This window comes from Oncorhynchus keta, chromosome 2 (genome assembly GCF_023373465.1).
Source record: "Oncorhynchus keta strain PuntledgeMale-10-30-2019 chromosome 2, Oket_V2, whole genome shotgun sequence".
NCBI lineage: Eukaryota > Metazoa > Chordata > Actinopteri > Salmoniformes > Salmonidae > Oncorhynchus > Oncorhynchus keta.
In genome coordinates, this window is record NC_068422.1 from 6,274,055 (window position 1) to 6,299,940 (window position 25,886).

Genomic DNA, 25,886 nt, shown 5'->3' on the forward strand with positions numbered 1-25,886 from the left:
AATATGGGGATGAGGTCGGGTGTGCTATTTACAGATTGGCTGTGTACAGGTACAGTGATCGATAAGCTGCTCTGACAGCTGATGCTTAAAGTTAGAGAGGGAGATAAGACTCTTAGCTTCAGAGATTTTTGCAATTCGTTCCAGCAGCAGAGAACTGGAAGGAAAGGAGACCAAAGGAAGTGTTGGCTTTGGGGATGACAGTGCAATATACCTGCTGGAGCGTGTGCTACGGGTGGGTGTTGCTATGGTGACCAGTGAGCTGAGATAAGGCGGGGCTTTACCTAGCAAAGACTTATAGATGACCTGGAGCCAGTGGGTTTGGCGACGGATAGGTAGTGAGGGACAGCCAACGAGAGCGTACAGGTCGCAGTGGTGGGTAGCATATGGGGCTTTGGTGATAAAACGGATGGCACTGTGATAGACTACATCCCGTTTGCTGAGTATAGTGTTGGGGGCTATTTTGTAAATGACATCGCCCGAAGTTAAGGATCGGTAGGATAGTTAGTTTTACGAGGGTATGTTTGGTGGCATGAGTGAAGGAGGCTTTGTTGTGAAATAGGAAGCCGATTCTAGATTTAATTTTGGATTGGAGATGCTTAATGTGAGTCTGGAAGGAGAGTTTACAGTATAACCAAACATCTAGGTATTTGTAGTTGTCCACATATTCTAGGTCAGAACCATCCAGAGTAGTGATGCTAGTCGGGCGGGAGGGTGCGGGCAGCAATCAGTTCAAGAGCATGCACTTAGTTTTATTAGCATTTAAAAACAGTTGGAGGCCACAGAAGGAGTGTTGTATGATGTTGAAGCTCGTTTGGAGGTTTGTTAACACAGTTTCCATAGAAGGGCCAGATGTACAGTATACAGAATGGTGTCGTCTGCGTAGAGGTGGATCAGAGAATCACCAGCAGCAAGAGCGACATCATTGATATATACAGAGAAAAGAGTCGGCCCGAGAATTGAACCCTGTGGCACCCCCATAGACTGCCAAATCTGTGACCAACTGCAGAAGAATACAAAACATCCTGGATCAGCAGACATGCTGGTTTGTACTAACAGTAGTTCTGTCCTTAAGCTGTTCTTGTCTATTGATGTTCTGTATTATGTCATTCTCTATTATGTTTCATGTTTTGTGTGGACCCCAGGAAGAGTAGCTTCTGCTTTTGCAACAGCTAATGGGGATCCTAACAAAATACCAAACACCCCCCCAAAATACTAAGATCAATGCAGTATTTCATGTTCCCTTACTGGTATGATAATTTATTCCTGGAGTTAGAATTTACACTCATTGGCCAGTTTATTAGGTATACCTAATATTAGGTATACACCCTGTTCACGAAAATGGTTAGCTCAGACAGAGTGAGTCAGGTGGCTGTGGCTTGCTACATAAAGCACCCGGACAGGTATCGAGGCAATCAGTTACTGCTTGATTGAGCGTTAGAATTGGCAAAACAATTTTCCAGGCGAGCCTGTCTGTCACGTTCTGGCCTTAGTTCTTTTGTTATGCCTTTGTTTTAGTATGGTCAGGGCGTGAGTTGGTTGGGTTGTCTATGTTTTTTTTCTATGATTTGGGATTTCTGTGTTTGGCCTGGTATGGTTCTTAATTAGAGGCAGCTGTCAATTGTTGTCCCTGATTGAGAACCATACTTAGGTAGCCTGGTTTCACTTTTGAGTTTCACCTTACGGGACTGTTCGTTTGTTATTTATTGTTTTGTTCAGTGTTCTAGTACGTCATTAAATGCTATGAACACTTCCAACGCTGCGCATTGGTCCTCCTCTCTTTCTCCCAACGACGAATGTTACACTGTCCCAGTATCTCAGAAACGTCTGCCCTCCTGGGCTTTTCACGCATGACATTGTCTAGGGTTTACTGAGAATGGCGTGACAAACAAAAAACATCCTGTCAGTGGCAGTCTTGTGGGCGAAAACAGCTCGTCGATGAGAGGTCGAAGGAGAATGGCAAGAATTGTGCAAGCTAACAGGCGGGCCACAAACAGGAAAATATCAGCGCAGTACAACAGTGTTCAGAACAACATCTCGGAAAGCACAACTCGTCGATCCTTGTCACGGATGGTCTTGCAGCAGACAACCACACCGGGTTCCACTCCTATCAGCGGCTCTAGTGGGCACATGATCACCAACACTGGACAACTGAGGAGTGGAGAAACATCACCTGGTCCCACGAATCCCGTTTCCTGTTGCGTCATGCTGATGGTAGTTAGGATTTGACGTAAGCAGCATGAGTCCATGGCCCCATCCTGCCTGGTGTCAACGGTAAGGCTGGTGGAGGTGGTGTAATGGTGTGGGGAATGTTTTAATGTTTTTTTTAGCTTAATTAAATAGTACCCACAAAACACCAGTCTCAACATCAACAGTGAAGAGGCGACTCCGGGATGTTGGCCTTCTAGGCAGAGTTCCTCTGTCCAGTGTCTGTGTTCTTTTGCCCAGCTTCATCTTTTATTTTTATTGGCCAGTCTGAGATATGGCTTATTCTTTGCAACTCTGCCTAGAAGGCCAGCATCCTGGAGTCGCCTCTTCACTGTTGAAGTTGAGACTGGTGTTTTGCGGGTACTATTTAATGAAGCTGCCAGTTGAGGACTTGTGAGGCGTCTGTTTCTCAAACTAGACACTCTAATGTACTTGTCCTCTTGCTCAGATGTGCACCGGGGCCTCCCACTCCTCTTTCTATTTTGTTTAGGGCCAGTTTGCGCTGTTCTGTGAAGGGCGTAGTACATAGCATTGTACGAGATCTTCAGTTTCTTGGCAATTTCTCACATGGAATAGCCTTCATTGCTGAGAACAATAGACTGACAAGTTTCAGAAGTGCTTTGTTTCTGGCCATTTTAAGCCTGTAATCAAACCCATAAATGCTGATGCTCCAGATACTCAGCTAGTCTAAAGAAGCTCAGTTTTATTGCTTCTTTAATCAGAACAACACGTTTTCAGCCGTGCTAACATAATTGCAAAAGGGTTTTCTAATGATCAATTAGCCTTTTAAAATGATATACTTGGATTAGCTAACACAACGTGCCTTTGGAACACAGGACTGATGGTTGCTGATAATGGACCTCTGTACGCCAATGTAGATATTCCATTAAAAAAATCTGCCGTTTCCAGCTACAATAGTCATTTACAACATTAACAATGTCTACATTGTATTTCTGATCAATTTTATGTCATTTTAATTGACAAAAAAAAGTGCTTTTCTTTCAAAAACAAATTTCTAAGTGACCCCAAACTTTTGAAACAGAAGTATACATTGTAGGTTACAGCAGTGTACTGCACGCTATGATAAAGATGGACAAATTATTACTGAAAGGTCTAAATGGATTTCTTTCTATTATCCTAAGAATTTTTGTTTTGTGATTGTAAGAATATTACAGTTTCTGAATATTGTGGATCTCTTTTGTTTGGGACAAATCCTCTAGAACAAAAATTAATAGCTAGTGACTATATTTCTCCTGAGACAAAATAATGAACAATCTCTTCCCAAAACCAGACTGAAAATAATTATGGTTGATCCCTGTCTAGCAAATGAACTGACTGTCGCTGAACTTAGAGAGATACTTTATTATGTTACCCCTCATAACAGCTGAACGTAGACAGATGTCTTATTAGGTCACTTGAATCACATTTACACAACATACAATAATTCAAAGCTGTTAATAAAACTGATTCATTTTATTTAAAATGTACAATATATATCTCATCATTCACCAACTCTGTTGACCACATACAATATATTTAAAGGTTAGGGTTAACCCCTTTAGGCCCCATTAAATTAGACATTTGCTGCTATGAACAGCCAGGGAGCCAGTAGGAAATATTTCATTGCTATTGTACAATGACATTTAGAAATTCTCCTGATTTTCAATGCCATGTCCCATATGATCAGTGTTCAACATAAATATGAACCAGTCCTTCACTGGGCTTTCTTTCTACAAGCATACAGGTACATTGGTGCAGGATTATGGTCCAGCCTGCTCTGATGGAGTCCCGTCCTGTGCTCCTTGGACCAAGTCATTTAGTGTTGAGAACATGGTGATGTCGGCAGGCTGCAGACCCATCTTCTGAATCTATCATGTGAAACAAACATCAATATGGTATTAGAAGCTTACCATCACAACAATCATTCTGGGGATTTTCCTGACATGCATTCCTTCCTTCCTTCCTTCCCACTGTTTGAGTTAAACAGACTGTCTTTCTAAAACATAGTCAAAGGACAATTAAAAGATACGGTTGGTGTTCTCTAACAGGGTGAACCCTACCTGCTCTCCCAGGTACTCCACATCCAAAGCCAGCTGTAGGCGGATCTTGCTGTCGTCTGTGGGGCCTCCGGTGGTTCCTGTCGTGTTGGTGGGCACTGTTTTCCTTGCTTGCTTCAGTCTCTTTAAACTCTCCTCCATTTTTTTCACAGAACTCAAAACATCTGATATGGTTTCAAAATATCTGCCCAAAGTCAATATGGAAAATTACAGACTTCTGTGCTTGGTGGGGCAGAACAAAAATCTACTTAAGTTAGTACGGTTGACTGCCATGGAATTCAATTCAATGCTAGTTGGTGACCTTGTGTGGTGCCATTCTTTGGACAAAACATTGTGACTCACTGCATTGACCCTAGAGGGAGCAAGCAGAAGACTACACCTAAAATGTTATTAAATATTATTATAACACAATACAAGGACTAAAAACTAAGGCATGCATTCAATGTAGAATATTTATATGTGGACCAGAATTCGCCTTACAAGATCTCCTTTTCGCATTCAGCAGTCGCCAGTATACTCTAGTTATGTGTTTCCCAACTCCGGTCCTCCAGTATCCCCAACAGTACAAGCATAGCTGATTCTACTTGTCAACAAGTTGAATCAGGTGTTTTTGTCTGGGGTTAACTTCTTTGGGACAGGGGGCAGCATTTTCACTTTTTGATGAATAGCGTGCCCAGAGTAAACTGCCGCCTACTCAGTCCCAGATGCTAATATATGCATATTATTATTATTATTATTTGATAGAAAACACTCTGACGTTTCTAAAATTGTTTGAATGATGTCTGTGAGTATAACAGAACTCATATGGCAGGCAAAAACCTGAGAAAAATCCAAACAGGAAGTGGGGAATCTGAGGTTTGTAGTTTTTGAACTCAGACCCTATCAAATACAGAGTGGGATATGGGTAATTTTGCACATCATAAGGTTTCCACTAGATGTCAACCGCCTTTAGAACATTGTTTCAGGCTTCTACTGTGAAGTGGGAGCGAATGAGAGCTGTGTGACTAAGGGGTATGGCAGCAGCCTCGTTCTCAGTCATGCGAGGTATCTCTCGTTCCATTGCTTTTCTACAGACAATGGAATTCTCCAGTTGGAACATTATTGAACATTTATGACAAAAACATCCTAAAGATTGATTCTATACTTAGTTTGACAAGTTTCTTCGACCTGTAATATAACTTTTTGAACTTTTCATCCGACTGTCCCTGAACGCGCGTTTGGATTTGTTTACCAAATGCCCTAACAAAAGAAACTATTTTGGACATAAATTATGGACATTATCAAATGGCTGGTTTGGGCTCTGAGTGCCGTACTCAGAATATGCTTTTTCTGTAAAGTAAAAAAAAAAATCTGAAACAGCGGTTGCATTAAGGAGAAGTGTATCTAAAGTTCCATGGATAACACTTGAATTTTCATCAACATTTGTAATGAGTATTTCTGAGAATTCATGTGGCTCCTCTGCACAATCACCGCATGTTTTAGAACTACTGAACGTAACGCGCCAATGTAAAATTAGATTTTTTAAATATAAATACGCACTTTATCGAACAAAACATACATGTATTGTGTAACATGAAGTCCTATGAGTGTCATCTGATGAAGATCATCAAAGGTTAGTGATTCATTTTATCTCTATTTGTGCTTTTTGTGACTCCTCCCTTTGGCTGGAAAAATGGCTGGGTTTTTCTGTGAGTTGGTGGTGACCTAACATAATAGTTTGTGGAACTTTCGCTGAAAAGCATTTTTGAAATCAGACACTGTGGCTGGATTAACAAGAATTTCATCTTTAAAATGGTGCCCAATACTTGTAAGTTTGAGAAATTTGATTTATGAGATTTCTGTTGATTTGTATTTGGCGGCCTGCAATTTCAATGGCTGTTGGCGAGGGGTTCCGTCCTAGACAGGTTAAAAACAAAAGCGTGTGCTGTTGGGGATACTGGAGGATTGGAGATGTGTAGGCAACTACAGCAGTGTTACTCAGGAAGTCTAACAGACAGCAGAGTCCCCCTACCTGTGAGTGCAGTCATTGAGTGTGATCCGTAGCCAGTCCTGGGAGATGGAGGGCTTTACCATGTCTTTGGAGTCGCTCAGGAGCTGGTGCAGCGGCCTCAGGGCGTTATCCATGTAGGCAGATGCTCTGGAGGGAAGTTCCTATACAAGGGATGAAGAACAGGCACGTTTTCAAGCCTGTGAGTGTGGAGGGTGGTGCACTCTTCAGTATTTTGGTACTGTACAGCAGATGTTCTCTAATAATCTCAGCAACGTTGAAGCCTAATGGGACCACTGTTCCATTGTTCTGAGAGGATGGGACCTGAGGGGCGGGCTGTCTCACCTTGTTGGTCCTGCGGTACAGTCGGGGGACTTCAGAAGCACTCTTCAGGAAGCGGAAGCACCTCTCGGTTAAATGCTGAGTCATCTTGCGGTTCAAGGTGGGAATGCAGCCAGACAGGGAGGCTTTGGAGTCTTCTAGGGCCTCTGGAGAGAGAACACAAGGCAGGGAGGGACACTTGTCAAAAAAGGCTATCAAAAGGTAATATATCAACTAACATGCAGTAAGAGCTGATGGAATAAGTACCATGATTAAACACTTGTCTGGAACAACGTATCAATGTGTGCTTTTCATCTTTCAAGCATGACGATGACATACCTGCAACAATTACAAAGTTGTTGTACCCAATGATCTCCAGTCTCTGCTTAATCATCTCGGAAAGTTCCGTAATCTGTGAGAAAGGCAAACTTTTAATAGTCGAGAAAAATATGAACAAATTAAGGTTCATGCAATAGCATGTCTAATGTTGCCTAACCCTAAAAGCAACTGTTAAAAACAGCATTATTAAGATTTGTGTCAATTCCGTTTGGCTTCTAGGGAAGGTAAATTCAATACAAAACTGCATTGGCTCGTTGTGATTGGCCCATATCACTAACTGGTCTTGTGAATGGTCCATACCACTTGAAAATAAAAGAGAGCCGCACACTCTAGGAGCTCAGATGAAAAAATTGAATTACCAGCCAAGCTGTCTTCATCAGGGTATAAACAGCTTGGCTGTCGAAACGTTGGTAATTACATTTTTGCATCTGAGCTCCTAGAGTGTGCGGCTATCTTTTATTTTCAAGTTTTCTACTCCGCTAGCCAGCACCTCGTCTTAATAGGTGTGCGTTTCTTTTTCTTCTAGATGGTCCATACCACTACCTGGTCTTGTAGTTGGTTCACATCAGAGGCTATAAAGACCAGCTGTTTGGTGGAGAGGGTTGCTGGGCTGCCGCTCTCGCTGCCCTCATCATCCTGAGAGGTGCGGCTGGACGTGGAGGAGGCGGAGCTGGGGAGGAGCCTCACGGGGTCTTTACTGACCTCCGTGGAGGGAGATTTAGTCAGCATCTAGAAGATAGGGTCCAGAAACACCAATCATGACAACTTAATGTGACCAGCATTTCCTTTTATAGGACTCATTTAAAATACTGGAATACTGACACTGCAGGCTACATTGAACACTAGATTAATAGAATCTATAGACACTATGCACACTATCATTAATATTGTAGTGGAAAGGTTGGGTTGCCATGTTGGAGGAAGGTTGGATTGCCATGTTGGAGGCTGTACCTCAGTGAGGAACTTGGAGTAGCGTGAGATCAGCTGCAGGGTGAGCTTCCAGAAGCGGTGAACCAGCGGGGGCAGATAGACCTTCTCCGCCCAGCACCTGACCAAGCTGTTCCACAGCACTTGGGACACCAGCAGGTGATAGGAGCTGCCTGCTGAGGAAGAGAGAGTGTATAGGGAGGAAGAGAGAGTGTGTAGGGAGGGTAGGGGGGGGAGTGTGTTGGGAGGAAGAGAGAGTGTGTTGGGAGGGTGGGGGTGGGGGAAGAGAGAGTGTAGGAAGGGAGGAAATAATTGAAGCCAACAGGTAATATTGTATATTATGGTAATGACTAATAAAATAACTTATCCATTTGTATATTTAATTTAATTTTTAAAAAACGTTTATTTAGCTAGGCAAATCAGTTAAGAACAAATTCTTATTTACAATGATGGCCTACCCCGGCCAAACCCTAACCTGGACGACGGTGGGCCAATTGTGCACCGCCCTATGGGACTCCCAATCACGCCCAGTTGTGATACAGCCTGGAATCGAACCAGGGTCTGTCGTGTTATTACAGTTGGATATAGCTACTAACCTGGTGCTGCCTCTAACCCATCAGCAATAGCATTCTCTAAACATGCAGCAATTTCCTTGTACCTGTGACAGAGATGGGGAACAAAAGGTCAATGCCTGGCTGTTGAACACATATAAGCTAGCTTGCTGTTCTATGAGCAAAACAGTTGGAATTGATCAAAAACATGTCGTTGTTTTTTATTACACAGTGTTGAGTATGTGCAGCATGATGTACATTCCATTGTAAAATGTGCCGGGGCTGACAAACAGTGTAAGGCAGAGTGTCCAACAACCTTCACGTTGACTCTAGAAAAAATCAATATTCACTCAGAGGGAGTATTCATCAGGCCTTACGCAAAAAAACAGACTTGTGTTGGACACAATGCTAAAGTACCTCTCAAATCTGACAACATATTTACGCATAGCCCGTAAATATCTTCTTCTTATCTGTAACAACATATAATGTGGACAGCACAATATCCAGGAAGTAAAATGGAACACTGGACATCAGTAGGGTAGGTGACAATTATAAAGGGAGCAAAATCCAAAGCATTTTTGTTGTAGATATTCTTGTTAATAGATTTCAGAATACATCAATTCATGCAAGTTTTAAAAATAACATGAAATGAATGAAATAAAAGGGAAACAACCCCTGCCAGGGAGGTTACCAGATCAGTTCTGACAGCACTGTGGCAGATTGAGTTGTGGAGTGGACACTACTGTAATGCATGCACATAACTGGGTCAGTACAGGAAGCACAGAGGTCAAAGGTCATGGAGCAATCAATCAATCAAATGTATTTATGAAGCCCTTCTTACATCAGCTGATGTCACAAAGTGCCATACAGAACCCCAGGCTGAAACCTCAAACCGGGCCGACTCTTTTCTCTGTATATATCAATGATGTTGCTCTTGCTGCGGGCGATTCCCTGATCCAACTCTACGCAGACGACACCATTCTATATACTTTCGGCCCGTCATTGGACACTGTGCTATCTAACCTCCAAACGAGCTTCAATTCCATACAACACTCCTTCCGTGGCCTCCAACTGCTCTTAAACGCTAGTAAAACCAAATGCATGCTTTTCAACCGATCGCTGCCTGCACCCGCATGCCCGACTAGCATCACCACCCTGGATGGTTCCGACCTTGAATATGTGGACATCTATAAGTACCTAGGTGTCTGGCTAGACTGCAAACTCTCCTTCCAGACTCATATCAAACATCTCCAATCGAAAATCAAATCAAGAGTCGGCTTTGTATTCCGCAACAAAGCCTCCTTCACTCACGCCGCCAAGCTTACCCTAGTAAAACTGACTATCCTACCGATCCTCGACTTCGGCGATGTCATCTACAAAATGGCTTCCAACACTCTACTCAGCAAACTGGATGCAGTCTATCACAGTGCCATCCGTTTTGTCACTAAAGCACCTTATACCACCCACCACTGCGACTTGTATGCTCTAGTCGTCTGGCCCTCGCTACATTTTCGTCGCCAGACCCACTGGCTCCAGGTCATCTACAAGTCCATTCTAGGTAAAGCTCCGCCTTATCTCAGTTCACTGGTCACGATGGCAACACCCATCCGTAGCACGCGCTCCAGCAGGTGTATCTCACTGATCATCCCTAAAGCTAACACCTCATTTGGCCGCCTTTCATTCCAGTACTCTGCTGCCTGTGACTGGAACGAACTGCAAAAATCGCTGAAGCTGGAGACTTTTATCTCCCTCACCAACTTCAAACATCAGCTATCTGAGCAGCTAACCGATCGCTGCAGCTGTACATAGTCTATTGGTAAATAGCCCACCCATTTTCACCTACCTCATCCCCATACTGTTTTTATTTATTTACTTTTCTGCTCTTTTGCACACCAATATCTCTACCTGTACATGACCATCTGATCATTTATCACTCCAGTGTTAATCTGCAAAATTGTAATTATTCGCCTACCTCCTCATGCCTTTTGCACACATTGTATATAGACTCCCCTTTTTTTCTACTGTGTTATTGACTTGTTAATAGTTTACTCCATGTGTAACTCTGTGTTGTCTGTTCACACTGCTATGCTTTATCTTGGCCAGGTCGCAGTTGCAAATGAGAACTTGTTCTCAACTAGCCTACCTGGTTAAATAAAGGTGAAATAAATAAAAAAAAACAGCAAGCAATGCAGGAGCACACAGCTATTCACCTGAGCTGGAAGTAGATGGGTAGGTTCCACTTGTTGTGGAAGCTCTGATAGGAGGCGTGAGCTCTCAGTCTCCTCACACTGGCTTGGGAGCCACACTGTCTCTCAAACTTTCTCACAAAGTCAATGCTGATAGTGTATCTCTGCAAAATACATACAAACATGAACCGAATGAGAATGTAGCCTCCCTCTCCTACTTGTACAGACTAGGACTTCTCAGGGTCAGCGTTTCCCCTACTATTCTATTTCCAAGCTCTGTTGGATTTTTGTAGTTGTTGATTTGTGAGGGGAACGGCACCTCAGTACCTCCAGGCTCTGATCAGGCCCTACACCCAAACAAGGGCACTGCGTTCATCCACCTCTGGCCTGCTCGCCTCCCTACCACTGAGGAAGTACAGTTCCCGCTCAGCCCAGTCAAAACTGTTCGCTGCTCTGGCTCCCCAATGGTGGAACACACTCCCTCACGACGCCAGGACAGCGGAGTCAATCACCACCTTCCGGAGACACCTGAAACCCCACCTCTTTAAGGAATACCTAGGATAGGATAAAGTAATCCTTCTCACCCCCCTAAAAGATTTAGATGCACTATTGTAAAGTGGCTGTTCCACTGGATGTCATAAGGTGAATGCACCAATTTGTAAGTCGCTCTGGATAAGAGCGTCTGCTAAATGACTTAAATGTAAATGTAAAATTTGACAGTTTTGATGCCAGAGGAACATGATTGGGTAGTTAGAGTACGTACGTCATAAAAGGTGTCAGGGTTGCCCGCATTGAAGAGAGATGCGATTCTCTCCTCGATACCTTTGATGATTTCCGGCCACACTGAGTTCACCAAGAAGTCGTATCCCGGGACTATGTCTGCCTTCTCACTGGACAGACAGCCGAAAGCAAAGACATGAGAAAGAACAAACAAGAAATTCATAGATAATGAATGGTTAACCACCATTCTACCATATACTTTCTGAGTTATGAACGCATAACTACTATTTTACCACGTACTTTCTGGATTATGAATGCGTAACTACCATTTTACCATGTACTTTCTGGATTATGAATGCGTAACTACCATTTTACCATGTACTTTCTGGATTATGAATGCGTAACTACTATTTTACCATGTACTTTCTGGATTATGAACGCATAACTACTATTTTACCACGTACTTTCTGGATTATGAATGCGTAACTACCATTTTACCATGTACTTTCTGGATTATGAACGCATAACTACTATTTTACCGCGTACTTTCTGGATTATGAATGCGTAACTACCATTTTACCATGTATTTTCTGGATTATGAATGCGTAACTACCATTTTACCATGTATTTTCTGGATTATGAATGCGTAACTACCATTTTACCATGTACTTTCTGGATTATGAACGCATAACTACTATTTCACCACGTACTTTCTGGATTATGAATGCGTAACTACCATTTTACCATGTACTTTCTGGATTATGAATGCGTAACTACCATTTTACCATGTACTTTCTGGATTATGAATGCGTAACTACCATTTTACCATGTACTTTCTGGATTATGAATGCGTAACTACCATTTTACCATGTATTTTCTGGATTATGAATGCGTAACTACCATTTTACCATGTACTTTCTGGGTTATGAATGCGTAACTACTATTTTACCATGTACTTTCTGGATTATGAATGCGTAACTACCATTTTACCATGTACTTTCTGGATTATGAATGCGTAACTACCATTTTACCATGTACTTTCTGGATTATGAATGCGTAACTACCATTTTACCATGTACTTTCTGGATTATGAATGCGTAACTACCATTTTACCATGTACTTTCTGGGTTATGAATGCGTAACTACCATTTTACCATGTACTTCCTGGGTTATGAACGCATAACTACTAATTTACCATGTACTTCCTGGGTTATGAACGCATAACTACTATTTTACCACATACTTTCTGGGTTATAAAAGTGTAACTACCATTTTACCACGTATTTCAAGGTTATGAACGTGTAACTACCATTCTAGGTTTTGAACGTGTAACTACCATTTTACCACGTACTTTCTAGGTTATGAATGCGTAAATTCCATTTTACCACATACTTTTGAGTTTTCAACGTGTAACTACCATTTTACGTCGTATTTCAAGGTTATGAACGTGTAACTACCATTCTACCATGTACTTTCTAGATTTTAAATGCGTAACTACCATTCTAGGTTTTGAACGTGTAACTACCATTTTACCACGTACTTTCTAGGTTATGAAAGCATAACTACCATTCTACCGTGAACTTTCTGGGTTTTCAACGTAACTAACATTCTACCATGTACTTTCTGGGTTTTCAATGTCTAACTACCATTTTACCATGTACTTTCTGGGTTATGAAAGTGTAACTACCATTTTACCACGTATTTCAAGGTTATCAACGTGTAACTACCATTTTAACGTGAACTTTCTAGGTTATGAACACGTAATGACCATTCTACCATGTACTTTCTGGGTTTTCAATGTGTAACTACCATTCTGTCATGTACTTTCTGGGTTTTCAATGTGTAACTACCATTCTACCATGTACTTTCTGGGTTTTCAATGTGTAACTACCATTCTACCATGTACTTTCTGGGTTTTCAATGTGTAACTACCATTCTGTCATGTTCTTTCTTATATCTGAAGGGAGAGAAGCCATTAGAACTTTGCCTTTGTGGACAGCTATGGGGCTTACCTTGAAATGACCATTCCAGTCACCTCGCGCAGCAGTCTACAGTGATGTGGCACAAACTGTAGGAGCTTGGTGTACAATATTTGAAGGCCATTGGGGGTGGACTTGACAAACTGTTCAACAATGACCTGTTGATAACAAAATAGTAACTGAAGTACTGTTTCTATAGAGAGGGAAACATTGACTTCATCTCTGAAGCAGAACACAGCACAAAGTTATTGAACTGTCAATTTCTGCATCGTTTCACAAAGATATTGGTGAGCTGGGCACTAAGAGCTGGATTATCAGAAACAAGATAAAGCCTATTTCTGGATTTAAAAGCAAATAAAATTCAGTTTTTAAGTCCAGGAGTAGGTTCAATCTAAGGTACGGGACACCAGCACTAAATGATCTTCTGATCTTGATGGTTCAGGTAAAACACAACCTCACCATGTCCATATAGGGCTTGACCAGGATTTGTCCCACCAGTGCCTCTGCGTCCCTGGTCTTGTCGATGGTGGCATAGGTGCGTAGGCAGTGACGCACAATGTCCACGTTGGAGGTCTGGAGGCCCTGTATGAGGAGCCCCTCCAAAGACTGCTGTAGCGTGGACGTGATGCCAGAAATACGCTACAACACAAGTCGTACACAGACACAGTGTCAGTAAAGGGATGTTTACAATGGGCAGGCATAGTGTCAGTAAAGGGATGTTTACAATGGACAGGCATGGACAGACACAGTGCCAGTAAAGGGATGTTTACAATGGACAGGCATGGCCATTTTCAGCCATTAACCTTAGTCTAGTTTGTGTACTGAAAATCAACTCCACAAATCCAATGGGGCCGTCAATATTGAATGATGTGACGGGACGTACAGGCCTGACTTTGTCCAGCAGGGGCATGCCCTTGCTTTGGACAGCATGGAACTGCAGCTGGTTGAACTCTGTGGCAATCCGCTCCAGAATCTGGCCAGCTAAGAGAGGACTACAAAGCAAAAGAAACGGCAAACTTCATCATTAACTGAGATACATCCGCATGGTAAATAGACTGTATCCATCATTAATAACAGCAATACAGTTGAAGTCGGAAGTTTACATATACCTCTGCCAAATACATTTAAACTCAGTTTTTCACAATTCCTGACATTTAATCCTAGTAAAAATGTCCTGTCTTAGGTCAGTTAGGATCACCACTATATTCTAAGAATGTGAAATGTCAGAATAATAGTAGAGAGAATTATTTGTTTCAGCTTTTATTTCTTTCATCACATTCCCAGTGGGTCAGAAGTTTACATATACTCAATTAGTGTTTGGTAGCATTTCCTTTAAAATGGTTTAACTTGGGTCAAATGTTTCAGGTAGCCTTCCACAAGCTTCCCACAATAAATTGGGAGAATTCTGGCCCATTCCCCCTGACAGAGCTGGTGTAACTGAGTCAGGTTTGTAGGCCTCCTTGCTCCTTGATCATTATGGCCAAACAGTTCTACTTTTGTTTCATCAGACCAGAGGACATTTCTCCGAAAAGTACGATCTTTGTCCTCATGTGCAGTTGCCTGGCTTTTTTATGGTGGTTTTGGAGCAGTAGCTTCTTGCTGAGCGGCCTTTCAGGTTATGTCAATATAGGACTCCTTTTTACTGTGGATATAGATACTTTTGTACCTGTTTCCTCCAGCATCTTCACAAGGTCCTTTGCTGTTGTTCTGGGATTGATTTGCACATTTCGTACCATGGTACGTTCTTCTCTAGGAGACCGAACGCGTCTCCTTCCTGAGTGGTATGACGGCTGCATGGTCCCATGGTGTTAATACTTGCATACTATTGTTTGTATAGATGAACGTGGAACCTTCAGGGGTTTGGAAATTGCTCCCAAGGATGAACCAGGCTTGTGGAAGTCTACAATTTTTTTTCTGAGGTCTTGGCTGATTTCTTTTGATTTTCCCATGATGTCAAGCAAAGAGGCACTGAGTTTGAAAGTAGGCATTGAAATACATCCACAGGAACACCTCCAAATGACTCAAATTATGTCAATTAGCCTACCAGAAGCTTCTAAAGCCATGACATAATTTTCTGGAATTTTCCAAGCTGTTTAAAGGCACAGTCAACTTAATGTATGTAAACTTCTGACCCACTGGAATTGTGATAGTGAATTATAAGTGAAATAATCTGTCTGTACAGCAACCATAAGTGTATGTCTGTGTATATAAACTTCCGACTCCAACTGTACATCCGTATGGTAAATAGACTGTATTCATCATTAACAGATACATCCGTATGGTAAATAGACTGTATTCTTCATTAACAGATACATCCGTATGGTAAATAGACTGTATTCATCATTAACAGATACATCCGTATGGTAAATAGACTGTATTCTTCATTAACAGATACATCCGTATGGTAAATAGACTGTATTCATCATTAACAGATACATCCGTATGGTAAATAGACTGTATTCATCATTAACAGATACATCCGTATGGTAAATAGACTGTATTCATCATTAACAGATACATCCGTATGGTAAATAGACTGTATTCATCATTAACAGATACATCCGTATGGTAAATAGACTGTATTCTTCATTAACAGATACATCCGTATGGTAAATAGCCTATGTCAAATCAGCAAAAAGCTGATGCAATCTCTTTTTAAACGGACCTGCTCATCTCAAGAGATGTCCAGTCTTTTGAGTTCTGAGAATGTAGGATTTTTTCAATCTTCTCTACTGATCGAACAACTTGTATGAGTTTCATGACATTGATCTGGTTTAAACGAAGAAAAGAGAAACATGACAGTTTAAAGAAATTTGTCTAACTTTTCTTTGAATCATAATCTTTTGTCTAAATGAATTGCAAAAGTGTACGCATCCAGCTACACACATACAAATGTACTGTATGTTATAGAAAAACTATTGTTTAAAATGGTAGACATAAGGTTAACAAACCTTTTTGTTTTGCAAATCATCTTGCTTGGATAGCTGGTTGTCAATGGCTTGGACCACCTCACTTACAGATGTTCTCAAGTTCTGAGATGTAAAAAGGACACCAACACAACACACAAAAATAGGACAACATGTGTGACCAAGTCAACAGAAATAGGACAGCGCGTGTGACCAAGTCAACAGAAATAGGACAGCGCGTGTGACCAAGTCAACAGAAATAGGACAGCGCGTGTGACCAAGTCAACAGAAATAGGACATCGCGTGTGACCAAGTCAACAGAAATAGGACAGCGCGTGTGACCAAGTCAACAGAAATAGGACAGCGCGTGTGACCAAGTCAACAGAAATAGGACATCGCGTGTGACCAAGTCAACAGAAATAGGACAGCGCGTGTGACCAAGTCAACAGAAATAGGACAGCGCGTGTGACCAAATCAACAGAAATAGGACAGCGCGTGTGACCAAGTCAACAGAAATAGGACAGCGCGTGTGGCCAAGTCAACAGAAAAAGGACAACATGTGACCAAGTCAACAGAAAAAGGACAACATGTGACCAAGTCAACAGAAAAAGGACAACATGTGACCAAGTCAACAGAAAAAGGACAACATGTGACCAAGTCAACAGAAAAAGGACAACATGTGACCAAGTCAACAGAAAAAGGACAACATGTGACCAAGTCAACAGAAAAAGGACAACATGTGACCAAGTAAACAGAAAAAGGACAACATGTGACCAAGTCAATAGAAAAAGGACAACATGTGACCAAGTCAATAGAAAAAGGACAACATGTGACCAAGTCAACAGAAATGAAGGTAAATCCAATTGATCATAATTTGAAAAAAAAATAGAGTGAAACAGAGCACATACCAGCACCTCTTCACGCAACTGACCCAGTGGTACTGATAGCTGGTTCAGGGCTTTGTCCATTCCAACCTAAATAAATGATATCCATTATTATCTAGCTACTGTAGCTATTAGGCCTATTTGACATGTAAAAGTCCTGATCCTAGCTGGAACAACTGTTAGGAAGAACAAACTAACATCATCATTATCCTACATCTATCTATATTGAGCAGATTACTGCTGTTGCTCTCAGTTGCTCCTTGTTTCTTTTGAGTGACATCATCGTAAAATATGATTGCTATCTTGTTATTTGGCTGAAAATGCATGGTTGTAAACACTCCCTAATGCAGCTTATGGGTGGGGGACACTGCAGCATCTTGAACGCGTCAGCCATAGAAACTCACCAGATTGGTGGAGAGGTTGACAAAGTCAGCATAGTCTTTATTGATGAGCTCAACCATGGCTGTTTTGAGCTGTTTGTAATACATCTCAAGGTCCTCGCGCATCTCCTCCAGTTGGACATGCTTTCTGCAATCTGCAACAAACTGATCCACGTCGAAGTCATCCTGAATGCAACAGATGATGTAAACATGTCATGAATGATCATGTAGTTTGTTAGCTAGCTAGCTAAGATTATGCAAATGATGTACAGCAGAAACTAACTTGCCATTTCTAATAGGGTTTAGGTAGATAAATACTACGAGACAAACTTATATAAGTCGTTTCGTAACAAGTGATGAAGCCAGTTTGGCTGATCACTGCTAGCTAACCTATGGCATTGCTAGCCAGCTAGCTAGTTTCAAAAGTCAAATTATTACCTTCATAAACACGTCCTTGTCGAAACACAGAGAATCCGGCCCCTTTGGCAGATTCATCTTTCTTTTGTACTATCTTTGAAATCAGAAAAGGCTGGACATGTAGTTATACTATAAATTAACGAATGTTGCAAAATACTTTCTGAAGAATGACAGAGGGGAGAAGACAAAGTATACTTCCGCAAACATGACAGGGTACCACACCAAAAAGCAAGATGACTTCCGCGAACCAGTCTACTGCACCCCCCACAGGGCACTAAGGGGAGCGCTGCTTGGGTTTTTCAAAAAATATGGTGGTCTTAAAAATAAATATATTTTCCTGCTGTTGTGTTCCTTTCCACATAAATTCAATAAACGTTTTCAAAACTGATTTGAAAGAGTTCCTGTAATTACATTGTCTGAATAAACGAATGCATTAATAATACATTAATAAACGAACGCATTAGTCAAACATGTGTTTTATATTCGTATCATAAGCAATACACAATTGATGGGGTATATGCATTTTCTAACCGCATCAGAAGACAATTCTGCTTTAATACCATAAGATTTGACATTATAGTGAGTTATACAGCGCTATTATAAACGCTATTGGCCAGCACATGAGAGCAACCCAGGTCAGCTGATCATGATGCCGCGTATTCATTGAAATCTCTACACAGTACGAGCCCATTTTACGAGCCACCAACGAAATAGCTGGCCCAACCCGGATACGCAGAGCTGTGATCAATATTGATAATTTCGGTCTCTGTGTATAGCGCCTAGAGGTATTTAAGTATCCTTGATGAGGACAGCTCCTCTCCGGAACATGCTTTGAAGAAAGGGGAGAATAGAAGATATCACATCACAAGTCTGCAGTAGGCCTAGCATAATTCTAAAAACGTACAGTGGGAGTGGACGTAGGTAGGTGTGTGTGGTACGAGTTTTCCCAGTCGTGGATAGTTGCATGTCGAATATTGTGCGGTGTTGTAAGCTACAAAAAGCATCGACGAGAGATGGCGGAATGTGGGAGGAAGGCGCTGTCTGTCCTGGAGGCGGCTCGCTCACGCTACGAGAGCTTGCAGATCTCAGATGATGTTTTTGGGGAATCGGGAGATGACAGCAGCGACAATCCTTTTTACAGCACTTCGGGTGACTCGAATTCGGATAACTGCTGCATGGAGGCCGGCGACGATCAAAGGTCAGGTGAGACTGTGAGTTGTCAAAGCGGAGGTCCACCCGGCTCCGTCTCAACAACTCAAGCAGAAGAGGATGGATGGAGCGACACCCTGCAAGATATCACGGTGGCCCCATACAACGAGACATATGGTATTTAATTTTAAGAATAAAGCCTCGCTTGACATAATGAATAGGATCATGATCTGATCTTCTCCATCATCTAAGGTGTATGTGTGTGTGTGTGTGTGTGTGTGTGTGTGTGTGTGTGTGTGTGTGTGTGTGTGTGTGTGTGTGTGGGGTAAGTAGCCTATGATTGTAGGTCCTGACTCCTGATTGAACAACCAGTCAAGAAAAAGAGGGAGAGAGAAAGAAAGCCCAAGTGTCCTTTAATACAGGATCATGTCACAATATGGATTGCATTCTTGGAGAATTGTGGCTTATATGAATTTGGCTATTTAATTATCCAAATGAAATAGCCCACACTGTAACACTGCACTGCCATGAGGAGCAAACAGTAAATGGACATAGGGGACAAGTTGTAGAGGAGCCTCTCTGCTTCTCTGTTCCTCTCACTGCATCTCCAGAGACTAATAACGTTGTGCAACATCTTTGCCTGTTCAACCACATGTATTTGCCAACTAAGGCATTGAAGTGCCAATGTGAATTTTGGACCTCCAAGAAAGGTAAAAATACGATAGAGGATGTTCATTGGCAGGAATATTTTGTATTTTTTACATTGGCAATATACTGTAAGGTGACCTAGGTAGTCTATGGCGGTATATTAAGAGCTGCTGTGTAGAACATGTTAGTGGTGCACATCTGGAAATCACCCCTAGATCACTGTTAATAGTGAAGATTGTAGGCCTATCTGTGTGTGGCTGCTGGGTATGAACCAGGGAGCACTGTTTGTTCAAACATCATAGGTTGAGAGAGAGGCGAGGCACTATAGCAGCCATGACAAATTATCTCTTTAAGTGGAGATGAATGACCATCTCCCCTCTTACATCTTCATGGAAGGTTCAGCTGCTACGATCAATGACGGAGGGCCTGTAAAGTAATGGTAATCTTTATTCCATTATCTCAATCTCCTATTGCATGCCCAAGGCAGAGTTTAAAGGACCAATGTAGCCTTTATTTGATCTCAATATCAAATCATTTCTGTGTAACAATTAAGAACCTTACTGAGATTGTTTAAGATTAAATTGGTCAAAAATAGCTTCTTAGCAAAGAGCAATTTGTAAAACAAAAATTTTGCTAGGACTGTCTGGTAGTGGTGTGTGTGGGGAGGGGAAAACTGAAAACTTGCTGTTATTGGCAGGGGTTTGGAACTCTCGTTCTAATTGGTCCATTAAGTAATAATCATCGGTAATCATGTTTTTGACTGCACTGGGACTTTAAAGTGAATAAAATGTTTTTAAAAACGGTTTCCCAGTGTTGCCACTGTAAAGTAATACCTAGTAGTTACCAGTCATACTTCAGGAGTTAAACCCATTCTAGTACCAACAACTTAACCGAATGTCATATTGTTATCCTTACAAATGTCCTGTAAAATGATCAATGTATTACAGTTCTGGTCAGTCGTATAATAGGTGGTATTGATAGATACTGTATGTCAAATGTAACTAAATAAGCATGTGTAGGGTGAGGTTCCTCCCTTCATCATTACTCTGTTTGAACACTCTCTCACTGACTTGCAAATAAATGCCTCCCTCTCTCTCCAAGGTGGTCTGGGTGGTGCCTTGTGCCACTGTCACGACGTGAGAGAAAATCATGCCATCTGTCTGTAGGCTTTGGTATGGGCTTCATCACTGGCAATGACAGGTGGTGGTGTTAGCCAATACATTGCCTTGGGAATCACTTCAGCATACAGAAGTCTTTGTACTTTATAGTCCACACTACAGAATGTATGTGTGGCGGTCTCTGTCTCCACTAGAAAATGGTTTGTTTTCACAGTCACCACTAAGTTATTTGAGACTGTTGACACAAACAATAGTGTTGGCAGGTGTATTTGAAACAAATTCCCCAGCCAAATTGCAGTAAAAGCTTGACTGTGTCCAAACCATTAGTGTATGAGCAAATAGGCAAGACACAGTGTGGCCAGAAAAGATGAACATGAGGTGGTTTTGTCATTAAGGTTAGGTCAACGGTAGGTTTCCATGCAGCAAACTGGTGCTCACTGAGGAGACGACTGTCCAGTCCACATGTCTCAAGGAGAAACTAGAGTTATAACATCCCTTCTACAGGACACTAGCTATCATACATAAATAAACCACAACATACATTTTTAATTGGGAAAATGAGAGATGGAGTCTGTATAATTGATATTTAGTCCGATATGAAAATCCCACAGTTATAGCAGGGATAGGCAGTACTTAATAAGCATGTCCATGGGTCTGAAATGTCATTTTTTTTTAGTTCATTTCATTATCCTAGTAAAATCTCTGCAGTGTGTATATGCACGTTAGGACAACCCCCCTGGATTACAATATAATACTGTATAATCTATTACCGTATAATCTATTATGTAACATAATTATGATAGAAAAGGCTTTAGAATCAATCACGTACCATTTCACTTTATCAAATGGCACATACATTATCTACAGTATGTTCGTCTTAGACATTCTACCGCTGTGTTGTCAGGAATTTCCCACAATGGAATTCTTAATCAAGCGAATAAAACAATTCTATTCCATATGTTCACATTTTTGGCCAGACTTCTGTTTACTGTATTGATTTGATGGCATCTGTCTTTGGAAATCCCTGCCTCTAAGGCAGTCATCCTGTATTTTGCACTTTGCTGCCAGATTTGAAAGTCTACAGGATTAAAGAAGTGGTTTTTGAAACCGTGTCTAGGTCTGTAGTGTGACCCACCCTTTGAACAACTTTTACCTCTGTCAACGTGACATGTACACTCAGTGCAAGAGTAGTAAAATAACAAGTATTTATTTCTTCAGCAAACCAAACTAGTTGATTATGGTCCTTTTGAGACCCCACATTATCTCTAGGCTGGATGTAGAGAGGACATGAGATTTTTAATTTTAGCCAAATGGCTTTTAGCAGTTGGCCAATCCAAACTTCCAGATATAGAGTTTGTTTCAGATATATCAATTTGTTCCAGAAAATGAGATAAATACTGGTTTACTGGGCCTGAACTTCTACTTCTGTTTAGAGACGCTTTCTCACTCCAGTGAATGTGCATACTTTACAAGTGTGCCAAGAAAAATAGGTGTGATTCTCACAATTAAAAGCGGATCATTTTATTACATATTTTGGTTCATCAGCTTTTAATTGAGAGCTCTTAGATGAGCTCTCTTGTTATTTTTGGCTGCACCTTGGTTGAGGTGCTCTACTCCCTCACTGACTTTACAAGATTAGAGAGCGACAGTTCAATGAGTTTCATCACTGATTTTGTGATGTGTCATTAATGAACCTTTATTTAACTAGGCAAGTCCGTTAAGAACAAGTTCTTATTTACAGTGACGGCCTAACCCTCCTCTAACCCAGGGCTCCTCTAACCCAGGGCTCCTCTAACCCAGGGCTCCTCTAACCCAGGGCTCCTCTAACCCAGGGCTCCTCTAACCCAGGGCTCCTCTAACCCAGGGCTCCTCTAACACAGGGCTCCTCTAACCCAGAGCTCCTCTAACCCAGGGCCTGCTTAAGTCCAGGGATACTTCACACCCACCGTTTTACACAGTTCATTAACAGATGTGATGAAGACCTGTGACAGCTCAGTGCTGCAGTTTTAATCAAGGTTCTATTCTTGGGTTTACGGTTGATATACAGTGGGTATACAGTGGATGTACAAATGTACAGTATCAGTAAGAATATACACTCAGTGGCCAGTTTATTAGGTACATCCACCTAGTACCCCTTTGCCTCCAGAACAGTCAATTCTTCAGGGCATGGAAACGTTGCTTGGTATCATGGGACCTAACGTGTGCCAGGAAAACATTCTCCACACCACCTCCACCAACCTGTACCATTGACACCAGGCAGGATGGGGCCGTGGCTGCTTACGCCAAATCCTGACTCTGCCATCAGCATGACGCAACAGGAACCGGGATTCGTCAGACCAGGTGTCGGACCAAATGTTTTTCACTCCTCAACTGTCTAGTGTTGGTGAGCATATGCTCACTGGAGCCACTTCTTGTTTTTAGCTGATAGGAGAGGAATCTGGTGTGGTGGTCTGCTGCAATAGACCATCCATGGCAAGGATCGCCGAGTTGTGTGCTCCGAGATGCCGTTCTGCACACCACTGTTGTACTGTGCTGTTATTTGCCTGTGTTTGGTCTGCCTGTTAGCTTGCATTCTAACGTTCAATTGAGCAGTAACTGAATGCCTCGATTCCCGTCTGCCTGCTTTATATAGCAAGCCACCGCCATGTGACTCAAATGTCTGTAGGAGCGAACCATTTTCGTGAATGGGGTGGTATACCTAATAAACTGTAGCATAGAGTCCATAGTCTCTATGGGCCAGATGGCCGGTTGGTGATGTGATGTTGTCCTCCCACTTGAGACTGTGGGAGATGATGGTCCCCAGGAATTTGAATGATACAGCTGTGCTAACACTTGAGCCATCAATCTCGAGGGGGAGAGATGGTGAGGGGCGTTTTCTGAAGTCAACTACCATCTCCACGCTTTTGTCTGTGTTTTAGGTTATTGAGACTGCACCATGCCACTACCCACTGGGCAAAAACTGGTTGAATCAATGTTGTTTCCATGTCATAAAAAAATACAAATCAACATGGAAAACTGATTGGATTACAAAAAAAGTCATCAACATAAGAAAATGTAGTCTTTTTTTCACCCAACTTTTAACCTAATCCAATGACGAGGTGACATTTTTTTGTTGATTTCGCGTTGAATTCACTTTAGTTGACAACTCAACCAAATTTAACTGATGTCCGTGCCCAGTGGATAGCTGGTCAACCTCTCCACGGTACATGGACTCATCGCCGTCGGTGATGAGACCGACCAGAGTGGTGTCATCTGCAAACTTGAGTAGTTTGACAGATGCGTTGTTGGAGGTGCGGATTACCATGCATTGGAAACTACAGTCAATGTCGAGGAGTGGGCTTTTCCAAACGTTTATAGTTGTCGGTTTGCATAAGTGGGAATGTTCATCTGACACGTTCAAGACAATACTTTTTCTATCCACTATAGTGTAGCACATGACAATAATGAACCCTTCCCTCAAGCCCAAAAAGCTTGATTCTTGTTTGGATTACATTATGGTTACTGTCATGTTGAATAGAAATTGATTGCAGCCCTGGGGTTGACAGCACAATCCAAATAACAAAGACAGGAAAGAAATGCTACACATTGTGCTTTTTTCATTTACAAAATAACTCAAAGCACAAAATAGCTACATACTTTCAAAGTATTGTAATTCCCTTTTTAGAAATCATAGTCGTTTACACAGTAAGACTCCATTTACAAGTAATGTGTGATTGATGCTGTCAAATGAAAATAACAATCTGAGACGCAAGTTTTAATGAGCGAGTGATGCTTTTGACTGCAGCTCCATCATCTGTCTGTCTCTCTCCCTGTCACCAGGCCCTACCCAGAGAATGCCAGCTACAGCCACTTGCATGGACTTCTTCCAGCTCTTTGTGCCCGACAACGCCATCCAGAACATGGTGACGCAGACCAACATGTACGCCAAGAAGTACCAGGAGCGCTTCGGCAGCGACGAGGGCTGGCGGAATGTGACGGCGGCCGAGATGAAGGCCTTCCTGGGCTTGGTGACTTCCACCAGCGTTCACCGCTGTGAGTCAGTGCTCAGCATCTGGAGCAGCGGCTTCTTCAGCAACCGCAGCATTGCACTCAAGATGAGCCAGGCGCGCTTCGAGAAGATCCTCAAGTACTTCCACATCGTGGCCTTCCGCTCCAGCCACGGCAGCCATGGCCTCTACAAGATCCAGCCCTTCCTGGACTCACTGCAGCAGTCGTTCGGCTGCAGCACCTTCCGCCCCTCACAGACTCAGGTATGGCAGTAGGCTGCTGTGTGTACTGTTCAGCTTTGGACATGTTTAGCACAGATGACAGGGTTGGGGTCAATACGAGTAAACTTTAATTTTATTTCAAGTTTTTCCATTTTTATTTTTTTTATTTTTAAATTAAGATCACTTCCTGAAGTGACTACCTTCAATTCAAATTGTTTGACATCTGTGCCCAGCGGGCAGCTTGGTGTGTTCGGCTCTGGGTACTTTTAGAGCAGACTCAAAATACAACACAGTGGTCAGATAGGTAGGTTGTCATTTGGACAAACATTCCTGGAACAATAGTACATTGTGTCCATGTTTGTTCTAGTTTAGAACAGACTCATAGTTAACTTCTTTGGGAGCTGAATATGTATCTGTGAAGAGTAAACTTGTTTTCTGTCTAATTAAACTTTATTCAAATGTTAATCTAATATCTGTCAGCAGCTGAATAATGTGTATTTGGGCTGTTTAATTAAGAGGGATTGGTTAAGATTAAGTTCAGAAACAAGCTAATGCACACTGAATATCCTTGCTGCAAGTTGAATTGATTGACATGAGCCAATTTGCACCCTCCCATGGGGATTCCACCAACTCTTTCAGAATCTTGGCAATGTGAACTTTTCTGAAAGGAGGACAACCTGTCTTCTCTTTCTGTGCTAGGAAGAAGTGGGCTGGGAGGACACAAAGTGGGCTGGGAGGACAGGAGGACACAAAGTGGGCTGGGAGGACACAAAGTGGGCTGGGAGGACACAAAGTGGGCCGGGAGGGCCGGGAGGACACAAAGTGGGCCGGGAGGACACAAAGTGGGCCGGGAGGACACAAAGTGGGCCGGGAGGACACAAAGTGGGCCGGGAGGACACAAAGT

General features: G+C 42.1%; 2 protein-coding genes across 4 annotated transcripts in view; one reads left to right on the forward strand and one right to left on the reverse strand.

Moving 5' to 3' along the window:
* Positions 1-3,657: 3,657 nt before the first annotated feature.
* LOC118371010 (conserved oligomeric Golgi complex subunit 2-like) lies at positions 3,658-18,116 on the reverse strand. 3 transcript variants are annotated; one of them, XM_052471143.1, is made up of 18 exons: positions 17,881-18,116; positions 17,467-17,628; positions 17,087-17,152; positions 16,224-16,304; positions 15,938-16,041; positions 14,156-14,264; positions 13,732-13,911; positions 13,306-13,430; positions 11,337-11,463; positions 10,598-10,737; positions 8,433-8,494; positions 7,861-8,009; positions 7,453-7,638; positions 6,910-6,982; positions 6,595-6,737; positions 6,274-6,413; positions 4,266-4,446; positions 3,658-4,073 (listed from the first exon to the last, which is right to left on the reverse strand). In XM_052471143.1, the coding sequence occupies exons 1-18, from the start codon at positions 17,935-17,937 to the stop codon at positions 3,966-3,968; spliced, it is 2,193 nt and encodes a 730-aa protein (XP_052327103.1). In that variant the 5' UTR covers positions 17,938-18,116; the 3' UTR covers positions 3,658-3,965. The 3 variants fall into 3 exon arrangements, with proteins under 3 accessions (XP_052327103.1, XP_052327102.1, XP_052327105.1); XM_052471142.1 differs by having other exon boundaries at positions 7,861-8,012; positions 17,881-18,115; XM_052471145.1 differs by lacking the exons at positions 15,938-16,041; positions 16,224-16,304; positions 17,087-17,152; positions 17,881-18,116 and having other exon boundaries at positions 7,861-8,012; positions 17,467-17,608.
* Positions 18,117-18,321: 205 nt separating this feature from the next.
* LOC118371009 (piggyBac transposable element-derived protein 5-like) overlaps positions 18,322-25,886 on the forward strand; it is a 52,222-nt gene continuing 44,657 nt past the window's right edge. Inside the window, exons 1-2 of the mRNA XM_052471146.1 lie at positions 18,322-19,185; positions 24,594-25,024. Coding sequence (XP_052327106.1) covers positions 18,873-19,185; positions 24,594-25,024 — 744 coding nt within the window. The 5' untranslated portion in view covers positions 18,322-18,872. The remainder of the gene's footprint in view (positions 19,186-24,593; positions 25,025-25,886) is intronic.

Excerpts from the sequence above, each read along its gene's own strand:
- LOC118371010 (XM_052471142.1), bottom strand. The coding sequence starts at position 17,937 with ATGAATCTGCCAAAGGGGCCGGATTCTCTGTGTTTCGACAAGGACGTG. Across the intron at positions 13,912-14,155 it reads TGCTGGACAAAGTCAGGCCT|CGTATTTCTGGCATCACGTC; the intron begins GTACGTCCCGTC and ends CTTGTGTTGTAG. Across the intron at positions 4,447-6,273 it reads CTCAATGACTGCACTCACAG|ATATTTTGAAACCATATCAG; the intron begins GTAGGGGGACTC and ends GACTTTGGGCAG.